Below are 18,728 nucleotides of genomic sequence, written 5' to 3' on the forward strand. Positions count from 1 at the left end.
TCCAGTAAGGTCAAAACTATTTAGACCTTGTGTTAAGTTGCTGGTTAAGGCTGTAGTTTTTAGAGCAGTATGTGGTTCAGCGATGAGCATGAACAGAGATAAGAGCTAAAGACCTATGTGGACCAGGATCTGTAGGTGTGATAGGCCAAAGATAAAGAGCAGCACTCAGTAGTTAAGAGCAACGAATATGAGCTCATGCACCACTCAATAGCATCAAACTGATAAAAGGAGCTGCTGGTCTTTGGAATTCAACTGATAGATAAGCTTGAGACATGAACGAGTAAGAGGACCCCGTCCCAGAGGACCTGACCTGTCCCCCTCCCTTCCTATCTCTCTCCTCAATTGTACACACATGGTGATATTTCACAGCATGTCAACGGGCTCAAATTGAAAATCCCTTGATGAATCAATATTTACTGCAGCAGCTAAATGAATAGTAATAAGTCACCAGAGGCTGCGGCCAGCCACGCTCCAGGCCTCTCTGTCTCACCAAATCTGGATTATACAAAATAATGGCCCCTCCCCCACTTCCGCAACTCCCTTACCCCTTCAAAAACATGGTTGGACAGCATAAAAAACTAATAAAAATTAGTGAAAATGTACCATTATAAACTTTTTTAAACAAACAAAAATAAAATATCCACAAGTTCTTATTTGGGTATATAACCTTTTCAAAAGATATGAGCTGGAGAGAAGTTTCCCTGAAAACCTCAATTTGCAAAAACTTGGGAATATATGAAAAGTCCATAAAAACAGTAAGAAAATAAATTTATGTGAAATGTCACAAAATTATCTTTACTGTTGGACCAAAAAGTAAAAATTACATTATAACCCCTTTGAGATTTTACTTGCCCTTTTCTTGTTCCTCTTTATAACACATGACGCCATGGTCTTTCTTCCACACAGCTCGACAAGAAATCCTCCTTCAAGGTCTGGTGTGCCCAACTTTTTACTCTATGGTTGTTCAAAAACAATTATACGGTGCAATTTGTATTGTGTGTTCCTGGTCAGTTGAGGTTAGATTTAAAGAAAACTGGAACCTGGTAAAGAAAAGATCATTGAGCTGTTAAAACCCTAAAGTTGCCTGGGAAATTAGCAAGTTTTTTGACCCCATAACTTCTAGGAAAAATCCTCTTTGGACAGATGAGTCTAACACTAAATTATTTTGGACACCAGAACAGAGGAGCAGTTTGGTGCAAACCAGATACTGAACTGAGAGAAAAGAACTGTGAAACATGGAGCTGGAAGGCTCATGGTTTGATGATGTGTTGCCTTAGCAGGACCTGCTCGGTTGCAATTATGCAATCCAATAGGAAGTATACTACTTATCAAAGTAAAATGTGAGACTGCCTGTAAAAAATAAGGACACTGAAACAGGAAATTTTGAGATTTTGCTTGCCTGAGGTCATGCAAGTATACTCAGGTATATAGATCTTTGTGACTAAACACACATCTGCAAATCCGCCAAAAATGGGCTGAGAATGAAGAAATGGAAAATCCTGGGACAAGTCAAAGCCTAAATTTTGATCTCATTTAGCCATTGTGAAAACTGTTACAGACAATTGTAGTGGTATATCTGAAAGACTACCAAGCAAAAACATACATAACTCGCTGTTGGAAAAGAGTTGGAATTTAACAAATGGAGGGATTTACATCAAGAAGTATGGCATAAGAGATAAAAGCTCCACTAATTGTTAAAGAAAAGTGGTGCTATAATGACTTACGGAGGAAGAGCCAGCCATTGTGGGTGGAATTTACTGATATCAACATTTTATTCTCTAATAATTTCCTTCCCTTTCCATGCTTCCTGCTGATGCCTGTGATAAAATAAAACAAATGCTATCGTAAATTACCTGGCTGACTGGATCTTCCTGGCTCGCCAGGAGAGCGCTGTGTTGTAGTGCGGGGTGTGTACAGCACTTGTGCCCGGATGGGTCACCATCTTGTAGCGGGTCCTAAACACTCGCTTGGAGGCAGGGCTTAGATGGGATGTGGAGACGGCGTCTGTGGACAGCAGTAATTAAGAATGGATGAGTCTGACCACACACAAAACAGAGGCCATGGTAAATCTATCCAGTCAGCATATCAACAAATGCACATTCACATCACTTCAAACACACACGCACGCGCGCACACACACACACACACACACACACACACGCACACACGCACACACACACGCACACACGCACACACACACATACACACAAGTTTGAAGACTCTGGCAGGTGTGCTCTTTAATAAGCTTCACATATAAAAATGAAAGGGAATAACAGAGGCAGAATTTTTATGAGTCTAATAAATCATGTGTTCTGTCTCTCTGTGCTGTGCCTTCATCCCTCCTGCCCAGCCTCCCTCCTTCCTTCTCACTTTAAGTCTCATTCGTTATATCTTTTTACAAATCCATCAGAGAAGACGCACAAGACTAGAGCGATTGGAATGGGGAAAAAAAGAGGGGCGCTTGTGTTTTTATTTATTTATTTGTCTGCATATCCATCATGTTGTTTTATGAAGGCCTTGCCTGGATGACACTCCCACACAAAGAACTGAATTTACATTGTGGATAATCGGAGGTCCTGTTCACATCAGTTTAAAAGACAGAAGGAGTCGCAGGAGCAGAGTGTGTCTACTCAAGTCTGAAATAAAAAGTTGGTAAGGTTTTGTTCTTTGCAGTTGCCAAAGCTGTTCGCTGCATCTAGTTGATGCTTCATACAAAACCCTGAGCAGTGGCCAACAACTTTTATTAACTCTTCAGGCAACAGAAGACGCTGAACTGTGTTCAAATGAAACAACAGGGTTAGGATTCAATTTGTTTTAGCTTTAAGTTGCTTAAACTTTTAAGCAACTTAAAAGTTGCTAAAAAGCAAGCTAAGAGAAGAGCTCATCAGAATGATCGCATCTAAATTGTTAAAAAAAAAGATTAATGTTTTGAATTGGTCATGTCAAAGTCATACTTAAAACCAGTCAAGATGATGTTGGATGACGTTAAAAGGGCAATTGTAAAGGGAAGTATTATGGCTGAATTAAAACAATACTACAGAGAAGATTGTAAAGACTCCTTGGTAGTTATCACAAACACTTGATGATGGCAGTGGTAGCCATGAAGCGAGCCACAACCATTAATCAGGAGACAATTGCTTCTTCCCACAGAGCCAGGATGGTTTAACTGAAGAAAATATGAAATCTCTGTGTTATTAATATAAGATTTTAAGTGGTATGAGTATATCACTAGCACCACATTTTTATTAGAATAATCATACTGCCCAAAATGTCATCATGTGCACTTCTTCCCCCTGCCTCTATGGCAGAGACAGCACTCAGTCTTCCTAATGAGCAAAGCCCACAGAGCGGTAGGAGGAGTGAGAGAGGGATAACAGATGAGTTTATGTATCTGATGACAAGCTCACTTTGTATCATCTTTTTCGCACAAGTCTTTAATAACCCACACCATTTTAATTAGTGTCCAATTGCAAAGCATGAACTACAAAGCTGTAGTAGCAAACAATACACTGATTTCCACTTTCACACCTTCTGCCTCCCCTCCCAGGTGTTATTTTCATTTGTCAGCCGCGTTGCAGCTCTGGATCAGCAGGAGAATCCATCTCAGGCAAACATTTAGCTCAGAACAAATCAGAGTTATGAGAGCTGCTGAGACATCCACTGAAAAAAAAGCGTAGGCTCACACGTGAGCACATAAGAAGCCTTTAAATTAACATATGCAAATATAACATAATGAAACCACTGTGAAGCAGTTAGTAGTAACATAACACACACTCTTAAGCAGATGAAATAAAAACCTGTTCTAAATTAAAGGCCAAATACTGAGAAAGTAGAGATTGCAGATATGCATTTACAGCCATACAAAATAAGTAATAAATAGTTCTTACATTCACTTTTATCGTTATCACAGCACTACCAAAAAATGTTCAGATAAAACTTTAATCACCCACTCCTACTGGAAACATTTTTTTTCCCCAATATTGGGACCATGTAGTAAATTCCATCCTACAGATTGTGAGGGTTAAAGGTTGAGTGCTACGTTATCAAAGAAGAACACAGCAAAGGAAAGGACAGTGAAGAGAACAAGCGCAGTGCTGCTGGTTTTTAGAGAAGTAGCTGCCCAGCCTGAAGTTACTTTTCTCCCACATCTGTATTGCAGTCAGTGTGATTTGCGCACCCAGTCAGATGACAAATAGGGCTTGTCAAAGGTGTTGCCATGATTCCCACTCCGCAACCTCGTACACGCCCGCCGTCGCTTCCCTAACCTGGACCTTAATCCGTCTCTAAATCCTTGCTGCCAACAGCATGATGGTCACCATGTTCGGGATGCTGACACACAGCTGTTCCACCACAGCTGCTGCTTAATGGCACCTGGTGGTAGTGTTTGTCCTTTGATATATATTTGAGTGTGTGCGTGTGTGTGTTTGTATGGGAACATGGATGGATGGACGGTGCTGCACTGATTGTAAACCAATGCAGGTTGTGTTGGTTGAGTGGCTCTGGGAGCACTGGGGTCTCAATCTTCCAGTGAAGGACCATGACCAATGAGCATGTGAACACACTCACACACACACCTGGGGTCTCAATCTTTCCTTAATAGACCTTTGACAGTGGACTGCCTTGCAAGTGGTGCTCGGCTCTAGGAAGACGCATGCAGCTCGCACGGCGCCCATCCATCTCTCCTTGACGCACTGCCGTGAATCCACAGATAATCTACTCTCGCTGCCTCACCATGCACTCATCGCTCTGTCTGCAACCAGTCTCCCATCTCGCTCACATAAACGGTAGGTTTAAAACGTTTTCAAACTAAACCCTTTATGGGAGGTTTTGTGGCAAAGTCTCAGTGAAAAGTTAAAGTTTCTACAGTGGAGTTAATTTATTATATTTTTTTAGATTTACGAGTAGGTTGTTATTAACAAACACACTCTGAGACTATGCTGGTTTCCAAGTTTTCATCTTATCACTGTCATTTCTGAAGATTTATACTTTTTACTAAACATGGCTGGCTCTACAGTAAAAATGTAGAGGCAGCATTCTGGTTTATTTAAAATAAAACAACCACAACCTGCACAACTCTCTGTCATGTCTCCTCTATGACTACAGGGCTGATCCGCTTCCATTAAACCAGCTTAAAATCTGGTCAAAACTCTTAAAAAAAAAAATCACTCACTTAAAGGCTGTTTTGTCAGCATAAAACCACAGATGGGGCATCACACGAATGGATCTGAATGTGATGAACAACGTAGACCCCTAAGATGACTGAGCCTTGACTAAATGGTGTGGACTAGGTTTTGAGAAATGTTCTACCTCTTGATCCTTCAGCCCTCTGACTGAGGCAGCTGACAAGTCACAACACAGAACATCCAATCCTCCATCCTCTTATGAATCTACCCAAAGTCTGCTCCTCCATACCTGACGGCTGCTTCCAGCAAACAGCGGTCTCTGCATGCCCCCTCCCTGGGACAAGCTGATGGATAATAAATCTTGTTATTGACAGTGTCTGTTCCTGCTGCCGTTCCATGCTCCCCTCCCCTGGGGCTCATCTTCTGACTCCCACAGCTCCAGCGCTCTCACAGAAGACAGCCGTGTCATGCTAACATCAGATTTAACAAGGGAGTTACCACGATTTAATAACTCAGTGTGAGCCAGCACAGGGATGATAACATGATCTCTGCGTGTTTGACACTCAGTGACGCTTTTTGACACACTATCTAGAGGTGCCAGGACAGTTTAATGCCAAACCATACCGACATAGAACTTCATTCCTTGTTCTTAAAAAGCCTACATCCCCTTACTCATGTTGCATTCAATGTTTGCGCTATTGCACATTCTTAAATTGGAGCAGGATATCTGAATTGGTGCTTAAGCTTGTGTTTTTACACAAAGAACGTATTTAGCCACCTTTCGTCAATACTTTGTAGCAACGTTTTTGCTGAAATGACAGTTATCCAACATTGTGTAGCACTTTCTCAAGTCTGAGGACTCCAAAGAGCTTTACACATTACTCAGTCAATCACCCACTCATATAATTTCCTCAGATTGCAAAGTTCCCTAAACGTAAAATATAATTATTAGAAAAATATGAGGCTTTAAGAGGTCAGGGATTTCTAAAACTAAACGCTCATGTGAAGTCATACTTTACATGAGCTTAATTTATTCCTGAATACTAAAAACATGAGTTGATTCAGACACCCAGTGTAAATGCGATAACTACCAGATGGTTAAGCTCCTCTTTGCTTCATGACTACATTAACACATGACTGCAAGTTAGCTAACATGGAAAAACAACTTTATATATAAATTACGACTAAACAAAAAAAAAAAAATGTGCCTAGTCTTCTGAATCTGCTTCAGGATTTTATAGGAATACTTGAGGGCTCTACAACCATGTGTGCATGAAGAAATGAGTGGGCACAAACTGTTGGGTCAATGAGGCCACCCACAGAAATTGTAGACCTCTGGCGTTCGCAGTGAGCAGATGATGCCAGCCAGCAGGGTGATAGTGATGTCATGTCACCTCCCTTCACAGGGGGGTGATGGTTGGGGGTGAAAACTCATGTGTGTGCGGGAGGGCTATTCGCTTGTGCCTCGTCTATCATCATAGCGGAGTCATAAGCTGTAAACGACACCAGCTGACCTGGAAAACTTCAGCCTGACCAGGGAAAGGAGGGCAGGAGGAACCCTCTACTCAAATTAACAGTAAGGGGTTGCTGCACAAAACAAAATTTATAGAAACTAGGAAGAGAAACGATCAGTCTTTGTGAGTTTAATATAAGTTTTAAGTTAGTTGGGGTACTGACACGTTTTTTGGCATAAAATTATCAATGCGAGAATATAAAATTTGTTACAAGTTTTGTACATTTTGAAGGGGACCTGTTACACAAAATTCCCATTTTGCATATTTCTATATATCCATTTGGATCTCAGCTGAATCTTAAAACAGCCCAACATGTCAAGTTATTGAAAACAAATTACACACGTTCCTAAGAAATACAAATATTTTACGTTCAACAAATTGAATCTAAACTAACACAAAATACTTAAACTTGCACACTTTTGTAAGTTATTTTGTAAAAGATTATATTAATTAAATATAAAATTTTAGATATTAGTATGGTAAGTTATAAAGTCAACATTTGGCAAACAATCATTAAAAAAACAATATATAAGGTTTATTAATAAATATAATCTGCTTTAAAAGAAAACTTTTTCTTTTATGGCCTCTTCCTGTGGAAAAAGTTGTTCAACCTGGATTTAGAGAAGTTGTACAAAGACAGATTGTCAATGCTCCCTCTCTGTATGCTCCAACCTTGCTGATTGTAACATGAGAAGACTAAGTGCCATCCTATAGCCAAAATAAGGTTGTACTAAGTGTTAACAGGAGTGGTGCCAATAACTGAGGAGACAAGTTAGCCCTGACAAAAAAGCAATTGATAAAAAGCTTTTGAGGGATTAGAAGAGAAGAGTCTATAGTTTCTTCATTGTAGTAAATACGTAATCTTTAAAAATTATAAGTTGATTTTAAGTTCAATCATTTATAAATTTAATTAAAGTGTAAACTCTTTTACTACCATTGTCTCTAAACATTAAAAACACAGTTTTTTTATATCCTTATGTTGAGGAATATGCGATGAGACAACATCCTTGATAAATAATTAAATAATAGCTTCTATATATGCTTTTCCAGAGCAATTGAATGTTCCTGCAGCCATAAAGAACATCAATAATGTAAATAAGACATGATGAAAACATGTCTTCCATGTGAACTAAACCTTGACCTCGAACTGATCCCGAGAGCTGCCAAGATCTTTAACCTTGATCAACATTCCCTCACTTTATGTTCTTGTCGAGCACATCCAGTTGTGTCCCATGATGTTTGTGTCGCATATGTAAAAGTCATGCCTGCTCAAAAGGATGACGCTGGCTGTCAATCAGCAGATCCTATTACACACATCAGGAAAAAGAGCCCAACGCTTTGTCCACTTAGGCACAATCATTATTACATAAGTTACAAGTGCATCTATTTGTGAGCACACTGAGTGTGCGTGTAGGTATTTGTGAATGGAAGGATAAGTGTGGCTTATAAAGTGTTTGTCTCTGAGAGGTTGGGCCACTTGGAGGTTAAGTGAGAGAATCTCTAAAGGACAAGACAATATTCCCCAAGGGACGTGAACTTCTGCCCTGGGAGAAATATGGCAAGAACTTTAAGCTAATAAACAACTCTGACAGGGGCAGCAGTGACCACCGACATGCTCCCCTGACAGAGTGACAGACAAACGGACTGATCTATTTTTTTCCTTTCAAAATGTGAGATTCAGAGAAGTTAATATTTACAATATTTTTTATCTGAACAAAAAAATGTCAGCATTTTATCTCAATTCTTACATTGGTTTGGAAAATAGTAAAATCAAATTTCTGATTTTTCAAGACAGTTTGGGAATTCTTGATTAATTCTATTTTATTATTTGTTAAATTGCTCTTGAATCCTATATAAAAAGAAACTTTTTGGCAACTGAATTTTTCATAAGGTATGGATGCCAACAGCCTTTTGTCAAAAATATTAGCTATTCTTCACAAGCAAGTAAAAGTTAGGTACTTAAATCAAGAAAGGATCTGGAAATAGTCCAAGCAGCGGCTTGCCTAAACATTTTCCAAAGATTTTCCAATTTTAAATGATTTACATTCTTTTCAGCACAAAGTCACAACAACATGGATCAAATAAAAAAAAAACATGCATCTAAATGCAGTCAGTTTCTCCCTTGCCAAATTGTTGCTATCTGGTCAACAAAGTAATAAGACTTAAGGTAAAACACTCAGGATTACATTCTCTCCTGGGTGTCCTGAGACACTGTGTGATTTCTTTGTTGAAATTTTTGTTGCTACAAACAGAAAATTACTTTTGCTTGGACATGTTGGCTGACGAGACCGTTGCAGTGAAATGAAGCAACACTGAGAAAGAAAGGATGGTGGTTTGACTCCATCATACTGAGTGATGGGTTGAAGACACATGCTGTATCCTGCAGTTTGTCAGTCACCACACACACAGAGAGCAGAGGTGGATCACCGGTGTAGATTTAAAGCAGAACTGAGCTCCTGGTCGCAGACGCCAGAATGGTGCACATCCATCATGCTGCTGATTCTTTTGGGTTAGTGAGTGATGAGCCCCAGTCAGCCGGTCGGACACCGAGTCTCAACTTCTGTTTCAGCCACAGGGTGAGAGACAAGGACGTGATGTACAAGGCCAACGGGAGACACTCTGGCATCATGAATGTGTCAAAGTGTTAAGAGAGAAAGGAGACACCAGAGGATGCTGCTGCGCTAAAAGTATTTACAGACTGTTCCCTCCAGGACTGTAACTGAAAGAAGATTAAAACCCCCAAAATAATCTGAACTAACAGATTTTGCTTCAAACAAAAAGTAAGAAAGTAACAATTATTTCTACTGCCACTAAAAAAGTCCATATTTTGATTATTATATTTTGAATATTACCTGTAAAGTCTATCTACAGTTATATTTATTTTCTTAAGACAGACTTAAGCAAAAATCTAAAATTAATAGTAGCTACGTTACCAGCTTCCACATTTTTAATGTCTCCTAGCTGTTCTGCTCTTAATAGAGTTACACTAGTAATACCATATTAATTGTTATTTAGCTGAACCATCTGCCTGCCGGCTATTATCCCCATTGTTGCAAATTCGCCACAATCTGCTCCTGGTCTCATTCAATACAGCCATAATGATATGTCTACCGCATTAACATAAGTTAATTCTTATGCCGTCTAATGCCTAATTTGTCTCATTGGCAAGCTATACATTTCAGGTAATAAGAGGATAAACAAGCAATCTGCACTTTACTACTGTTGTAAGACAGTGTTGAGTTAACTGGAGCTATAAGTGATGCTAATAACATTTCTGTACCACAAGTGTCCACGTTTTCATGACCATATCAAAATAGTCAAATTTGTCTTTCCAATAACCAAGTGAAAATTGTAGGGAGCTTTTTGGCCAGCTGACCAGCAGCAAGCAGTAGCATGAGCAGCGCTGAAAATGAGATGCAGTCACACCTTCAATAGTGAGGGGTTCTGAACCAATCCGAACTATCTCAGGAAGCCCACTATGAATGTTGAGGGACCATTAGGGGGGGTTCTACCTCTAGTTCAAACCATGTGTGAACTAAGAATATGTGGCCTCCATGTGTTAATGTAAAGGTTTGCATGTCAAATAGTTCAAAACGTGTAGATTTCCAGATGATCAAGGTCAATGAGACTGATATTTGACCTCGGAGTCTGGGTGTAATGAAAAGAACTAGCTTGAATAACTAAAGAACTGATGGTTCACTTTGGCCCTTAGCCTTGATCAGATCTATGAGAGGAGGTCAGGCTCCTGACATTACCGAGGTGAAAAGTGAGGGTTCACAGGTTAAAGATCAATAGGTACAAAAGGTGGGGAAGACTCTGGTCGGCCAGGGTGCTAATTTGGTAAGGGTGTTAAGGTCAAAGCACTTTCACTCCCCCCCACCCCCCACCCCTCGATTCTGTGGAAGAGCAGTAAGTAGAACGGCCCAAGAATAAACAGGGTACTTTTAGACTTTTTCTTACTAACTAATTTTCTCTCCAGTAATTTACTTGTTTCTCTTCACCAACTTTAGCTGTAATAGTAAGCCTTTATGGCATTAACTCTGGGTTGTTACCTTGTATGTCTACATATGTGTCCTTAGCACTTTTTGCCCTTCTCTTGTGTAGCATCCTCACCCATTCATGGCCCCCTCTTTTCACAGTGGCACTCTGGGTGCAGCTGCCAGGGCCTAATTGGTCCCTTTGGGCCCAGAGGGAGCTGGCAGCGGTCCGCTAAAGTGCTGATCACAACCAAGAGGAGTGGGCATCTGCTAGGAAGAAACACTACTGCTGAACCGCTGGCATGAATATCCAACGCGCACACACGTACATAGCCATGTACACAGTGAAAGGTCTTTCAAAGTCACAGCAGGCTACAGTATAGCACGACTGGATGTAGCAAAAAAAAAAAAAAACAACCTTATGATGCCTAACAGAAAATTACACCGAGATTCATAGATGTTTTTCTTCTCATAATATTTTTAAGCTACATGAATCACCACATAAGGTCATAAAAAGGGTGACCTTATAAGAATCTACAACACTGTCACAATTTCTAATGAATGTTCTCTGTTTTATATTTCTGGTCAGTGTTAGCAAGGTACTTTCTTAAAAATGACTAAAAACTTTTGAAACAGATCAGATCCAACACACAGTTTTCCTTCATCTATATAATCCATTTTTATCTTTACTATCCTTCAATTGATGACTGTTCTTCCTGATGTTTAACCAGTAATCTATTAACTCAGTTTGTCTGAAAAACACTGAACACTGCAAAGCAGGATTGCATTACATAAATGTCCACTTTTCTCAAAAACAATATAAGAAATGCAAGATATTATGTGGTTGACATTTTTATTGAATCTTGCTCATCAATCATGATGCTCATTCACTTTTAATACATGCCATGTACGAGTATCTGCATTTACATTTAGTAACTTGGTCTTTTTGTTCTTCATTGGTCTCTAGGCAGCGTTTTATTTCAGTTGTTACATGTCCGAGGAGGATTGTTAACAAGGTGAAACAAACAGAAACACCTGATGTGTCTACACTATATTTTGTCCGATGGCTCACAGCCTAACAAACAATTTGATTTTCTTGTATTCCCATGTTTAAACACTAAGTTTAATTTTCTTTCTCTAAATTGGAGTTTACATTATTAATGACGGCCGTTTGGATAATGAGTCCAGCATTACCGCCATCGAACAAGATGATCAATAATATCTGCTTGTGTCTCTGCAGAGACAGAGTGAAGTATTTAACAACTAAGCTCCCCCCCCCCAATGACACGACACAAACTACCCACACACACACACACACAACTACCCACACACACACACACACACATCACAGGTCCACGCACACACAGACATAGGAGAACTGTGGACAGGAGACAAATTAACCACTTTCAAGAGAGCAAATCACAAAGGAGCAAAGGACAATAAATGGTCAATGATCAATACTGCCTGCTTCAGGAGAGAGCCCACACAATATCAACATTTAACACAAGTACGTGGGAAAACACACAAACGTGTATCCCACATAAAGTGTGAGGTTTTTTTCTGTGATGGAGTAGGTCTTTACTGATGATACGCTGAACATTGAAAGATATGTGACATTCTTCTCCCAATTCTTCTGTTTTTAAACTCCTTTTTAACACTGAAGCTACAATGACAGGAGACAAAGTAGCCATTTCCCCCAGAGCAACTCACCACCAACAGCAGAAAATGAACTACCCCAGATCAATAATGCACTCACTCATAGAGTCGCTGCCGTCTTCTCCAAGGCTGCACAGTTAAACAAGGCCCAAAACATATAACAGGTTTCGCCTCAGTTATAAAATGAGGATGCATCTGTTTGGTTTACCTATCATTTAAAACTCTAATTCGACTTTTACTTTCACCCACAGAGTGATGTGATTGATTAAGTTTATCAATCACTTCACATGGTTAGGATTACTTAAGAAGTAAACCTAATTGCTGTCTTTAGCCATCAATATAAGTGTTGAATACAGGACTCCTGTCAAAGCAATAAAGAAATTACCAACCACATATGGGTTTTTTAATATCCTCATTACTACTGTTCTTAATTTTAGATTTTTAATTTTAGATTTTTAAGCCATCTCAAGCCTCCAAGATACTTCGTTTTCATTGGTAAGTTGAACAGAACAACACTAGTTAGAAGGTTTCATTAGAATGGATGGTTGGGACCACAGTACCTCGGGTAGCTGAGGTAGATAAAAACATCTCCAGCAGAGAAAAATGAAGAAAACTCCATCGAGACATGTTATGGATCTGGAAATTGTTGGGATGTTATGGTCTGGGACAATACCAGGCCACATCATAGTCTGCAAAGGGGCGGACAAATTTGGCTTACTCTTATTATTGTTCCAACTATCGAGGGAACACACCTCGATAGTTGGGACAATAACTATCGAGGTCTGTCTCTCTGGCGTTGGAATTTGGCTGTTCAAACTTGGAACAACCAACATCCTTAGTCACATTTTTCTTCCTGAAAAAGTTTCACAATCCTTACCATCATCTTAGCTGACAGATTTGTTGTTGGTGTAATGATTCCTGTTAATAAGCTTAGTGCAACAGATAAAGGTCTGTAAGCTCTCTTTAATAACAATAATAATACATTTTATTTATAAATTCCTTTATGTCTCCAATTGAAATCTCAAAGGGTTCATTTACACGCTGATGATGGCAAGTTAGTGGATTTAACTTCATGTTGATTTCCCTATTGTGAGCTGAACAAGTATTTCTCACAGAAATGGACATTTAATGTGTTTCATATTTTTATGAAAATATGAAGATGAGATAGCCAAAGCTATAGCGAACACCTAAATCATTGTCTCGGACATCTCCCGGTTTAAGCTTGTGGCGTCCGTTTCTCAAAGAAAATGAATTATATTACCATAATTTTATGTTTTACATAAAAAATTTGACTCATAGAATTAGCATGAAATCACATTTTAAATTTTTAATGAGAGACATACTACAACTATTACACACAATTTCATGTGTTGACAAATTATTGTTTTAAAAGTAATAAAGAAAACAAATTAGGCTTTGGTTTTCTTCATTACATTAGGCTGGTACATTGGATTAAAAAAAAAAAAAGCTCATGCTAAATTAAGATCAGTTTTAATTTCACAAGACAAGCTATTGTTCTACTTGAAGCAAAAGACAAAAGTTCATCACCATAAAGTTGCTGATCCAGCAGAAACAACGCTCAGAGACCCCTCTGCCGCCTCTTTGGCAGAGATCCGAAAGGCAGTTTCTGCTGGTGTATGTGGATATGTACACTGAGTATATGAATCTTGGACCTGGCTGTACATCCTGATCTACTCAGGACCTGAGAACTAACAGCACAGACCAGACCTCCTGACTTTCCTGCAACAGAATCCTCAGCGCTCTTCTTCTGTAACTGACCAGTGCTTCCAATTGAAGTTTTACAAACAGCCAACAGCTAAACCGGAGTTAACCTGCCAGGTTGCCAGGTCGGCCTTTGCTCTCCTATCTGTAACTGTAAAATTTGTTTAAATTTACTCCACTTATGTCATGTGGAATAACATAAAACAAGACACAGTTGTGTCTCTGTGGCTCTTGAATGCACAAACTTCAGTTCCAGATTTAGTTTTTTTGGCACATGCAAGTGTTTAGAGTGAGATTTTATAAGCACACATTGAGATTGATAAATATACACGATGGCTTTAAACAGAACTGACTGATATGTTGCCAAACTGTTCCTAATAAAAACAACTGATGATATCAAATAGCAGGAAGGCAAGTAAAGATATTTTATCTAGTTATGTCTTGTTATAGCTCTTAAAGGAAGAAGGGGGTGCAAGGGAGATTATGCAAAATAAACTTTTTTGAGCTTTATATCATTCATATCAAAGACATCTGGAGTGTTGCTTTGATTCTTTTATGCATGTTTTAGGAATCTTTTAATCTCCTGTGGCAGCCATTTCAGGGGTCGCTACATACTTGCTTATACAATTTGCTGCATATTTACCCAACCAAGCTTCTGCCCCAGACGTCGACACTTCCCCGCAACTCCTCCGATTACCAATTAGCAAACACCTGGCGGAACTGCGAGTCAGCTGAGTTAACTACTTTTCCGTCCAAAAACCAAAAGATTGTACACAGGATAATGCAGGAGCATTGTGATCACCTGCTGAAGGCAGGGTGTCAGAAAGAGTAAGATCTTCTTGAACAGGTTTACCAAAACCAGAGATTGGCTACAGAATTCTGATCGTCTCTCTATTGTTAAAGAGGATCAGACCAAGGAGGGGGAAAACCTTGACAACCTCTAGCTAGAAACATTCTCCAGCTCTTTGCTTGGGTTTCCAAGTTGCTCTTGGTAAGAAGGAACATGAACTCACTTCAGTTAGCCCTGGGTCTTGCACAGGCTATCCTCTGTTGCAATGAACGACACATGTTGAGACCATCATCCTGGTCATTTTACACTTGGCTGAAAACTGATGAACAGGATGTTCAGTTAGTTAAGTGACCTATTAAGTCATAATAAAAATTTATTTATATCTGAAGTTCCAGAACTATTGAAGCACGATAAACATATCAAATCATTATTGAAAGAGGGAAGACCGCAAAATAGGATGAATATACTCTGCATACTTTTACAGAAGCATTGTTTAAAATTATAATTAGGCAAAAAAGATTATCTTGGTTGTAATATTTCAGTTCTAAGTTGATGTGTAATGCAATGCAGGGTCATCATATCAGAAGATAAAATAAGTCACTGTGGCAATGGTTCAATCTAAATGTCATAAATGCAACAGTGTTGTGTTTAGCTGTTTAAGCAGATCAACATTTTTTTATTGTTCTGGCCCATGGTAGCTGTTAACATGACATCTGCAGCTCTCAGCTCGGCTCTCCATGCCAACCCTGCTGGCGGGAAACTTCAGCATCCAGCGCTGGAAGTGGTAGTAGAGTGGTTATTCTACTACCACAAATGCCACCAGTGCTAATGCCATCTCACTGACAGCCATGTCAGAGAGCAGGAGTAAATCTTAGGAGCAGCATTCAGCAGGGGAGTGAGCCGCTTCTCTGTGCATTCAACAGTCACACAAAAAAGAGCAGTAGACTCAATTACTCTGCTTCTGTTTAGAGCAAATCTAGCTAATTAAATAGGCGGAACATTAATTATTCAACCAGAGAAAAGGAAGAACTCCCGACAAGAGGAGCAGGCCCTGAAGGTGCTTGGAAGCGGAATGATTGGAGGGGGATCCTCTGCTCCTATCTGGCTATAAAACAATCTGCACCCAACATGGTTAATCAATAAAGCCTTGCAGGAATTAGCAGCTGCCTTAAAGTGTTTTGACTGACAAACACAAACAATCATCCATTATTAAATAAGTACCACAAACAAATCTAACATGGGCCCCGAAGGGAGGAGCAGACTACTACAGATTAAATGGAGAGACAAACAAAAAAAAACTTAATTGTGCTGATGGAATAGAGAAGAGTAAACCAGATTTATATTTCTCCATTGCCCAATGATTAACGGAAAGGGCAATCACATCTAAAACTCAATCACTTCAATGTTACTGCACTGGAATTTAAAGTGACTTATGTCAGATATCCTTTTAAAAAATCCTACAGGAACCAAAGGAAGAACAAGAACATAATTAATTTCTGGTGCATTGCAAATATTCACACTCTTTTATAGTTACCTGTTTTTTTTTCACACTTGCAATAAGAAACCTGTGGATTTTGTTAAAATTTCATGTGACAGACCAACAGGTGCTGGGAACGGGTAATTATATTAACGCTTGTCGTTTTCAAGAGATTATATGACAAGAGTTATGTATGATTTATTGTGATAAATTCTAACCTAAGACCCCCATTAACTGAAAGACTGAAAATATGGAGCGATGTTTAATGTTTGTTTTGCCCAGGCTATGAGTTTAGGTGGATACACATGTCAATGGTAAATTCGAAGTTGTCAACAATATGTACATAAATGATTATGCTCTTAAAGCTGCAGCATGTAACTTTTATGAAGAATGTTTTTCTTTTTGTTTTTTTTACATATTTGTTCACCACGTCATGCTCCAAAGTGTTTTTGTGTTTGATTTAGTCAAGTGTCCAAACTTACCTGGCTCAAATTAAAATGTAGTAGAATCTACTTATTTATCATTATCTGTTATATTACTGAATATAACATAATTTGTTTTTGGCATAAATCCAGGTCATGGAAAAGCAAATCAAGACAGTTTGGGAAGACATTGATTCATCAGTCAAGACTGGTCAGGTTTGTCTGGCTTAATTACCTGTTGCTTAGGTCTAATATTACTGTCTCTAATGGTTCCAGCTGGAGGACATCTGAAGGAAGGTTATGGTTGGCTTTGGAAGGCAATCAGTCTGCTTGTAAACAAAACGGTCATACATGTAGAGGCGAGCTGGAGAATCAAATTTAGGAGGTTCAAATGCCAATAAAGGTTGGGAGGGACTACTCAAATACAGAAGTGGCTTCAAAAGACACAAAAACCCAACTTTTCTCAAGAGAAGGAAAACTACATAAACTGATACAATCCCCCCCCCCCCGCACCTCCCCAAAACAAAACAAAAAAAACATAACAAGTGGTAACCACTGTTACTAAGATACTTGGAAGGATGGGACCAGAGCTCTGATAGGAAAGCAGTCAGTGGGGTTCAGGGAATAACTGACCAAGACCGGAATAGCAGTGGTAGGGGACCAAAAGGGGTTCAGATGTCCAGGCCAGCATGACAGAAATGGAAAGTTGGAAAGGCAGGGAAAAGAAAAAGCTCAAGATGATGAAGCATCATGTAGCGGAGTAAAGCTTCTTCTCAAACAAGACGGAGGCTCGTATTTCCTTTACTGAACCCTTTTGTTCAGTATTTATTGAAGAGGAAAAAAAGGGCTTCAGCCGATAAAAACAGAACAACAGCAACAACAACTGCTCGTAACCAAGCAAAAATCAACAAAGCAAGATAGTGACTAAACAGTAACAGATCCTTAAGCATTCTTCAAAATAAAAGACTTCCTCTATTCAAATAAATCATGTCTTACACTGAAATATATTTCACTTCGCCTTTGTAATTGTATACAATCATATTCAATATAATAATAATAATCATCATGTAAATTATGCTTAACATATAATTGTAATCAGTCACTTATCATGCAAATATACTGAACAACATAAGTGTAAAAAAGTCACAACACATCAGGTTTCTTTGCAGGCTGGGGGCATGACCCACAGCCTGGCTCTGTGGCTTGAGTGGAGAGCCAGGTGGAGACGGAGAGTTATTGGAGGACATGCAACTAAATCAGGGTCACAAAAGAAGTTATGAAATAGTAAGGCTAAGGTGGGTCTGTACCTCATTTATACTTCATTAGCTGAGAGTCTGGACAATCAGCTAAAATAACACATATTGTTGTAGAGTGGCTGTATTGTGACGACATAATCTTATCAGAAAATATGTGATGAAAAGAAACAGAAAAGATCTGCACAATTCTACATGTTACTAATAATTACAACCTTTTTAACATACTGAGCGGTAGAATAGCCAAAGATGTTCCACTGAAGAAGACTCAAGAATCGTATCTGAATAAAACTTGAAGCTGTTTAAATTCTGTTGTATTTCGGGCCACTGAAGTGAAATGAAACCCAGTTATGCAACATTACACACACTCCTTGCCCTTTTTGTTCCTGTAAAGTTGTTAACAAGTCATCAGCTGCAAGCTACAGTTAAGACGTGCTACAATTTCAAGGCGCAGTTTCTGGAATAATTTCAATACTTAACATGATCAGGTAACTAGAAGACTCCTGTTAATTTGCCTGGAGGTTGACGCGTTGTTGTTTATAACCAGGCAGTGCTGATCATAGTTTGGTTCCACAGTACCTACACAAGAGTTGGCTCCAACGCATGCAGCGCACGCATTGTTGGCATTAGTTTTGAAATTTTATACAGTTTGTGTATCCTGTTAAAAACTTCACTCATTAGTTTAAAGAGCAATTTTTACGCCTGAATTGTATTGTGACCAAACAGGAACCTCAGTCACACAGCTCAAGATAGCTGGGATGATCCAGTCAGAGAGACTATTATAATAAGTGAGA

At 39.1% G+C, this 18,728-nt stretch overlaps 1 protein-coding gene across 1 annotated transcript in view; it reads right to left on the reverse strand.

The window, feature by feature from the left end:
- Nucleotides 1–18,728, reverse strand: part of zc3h3 (zinc finger CCCH-type containing 3) — a 58,276-nt gene that overhangs the window by 26,643 nt on the left and 12,905 nt on the right. The window contains exon 4 of the mRNA XM_014989297.2: nt 1,854–2,004. Coding sequence (XP_014844783.2) covers nt 1,854–2,004 — 151 coding nt within the window. The remainder of the gene's footprint in view (nt 1–1,853; nt 2,005–18,728) is intronic.

This window comes from Poecilia mexicana, unplaced genomic scaffold (assembly GCF_051168715.1).
Source record: "Poecilia mexicana isolate PSO_F unplaced genomic scaffold, ASM5116871v1 scaffold_4, whole genome shotgun sequence".
Taxonomy (NCBI): domain Eukaryota; kingdom Metazoa; phylum Chordata; class Actinopteri; order Cyprinodontiformes; family Poeciliidae; genus Poecilia; species Poecilia mexicana.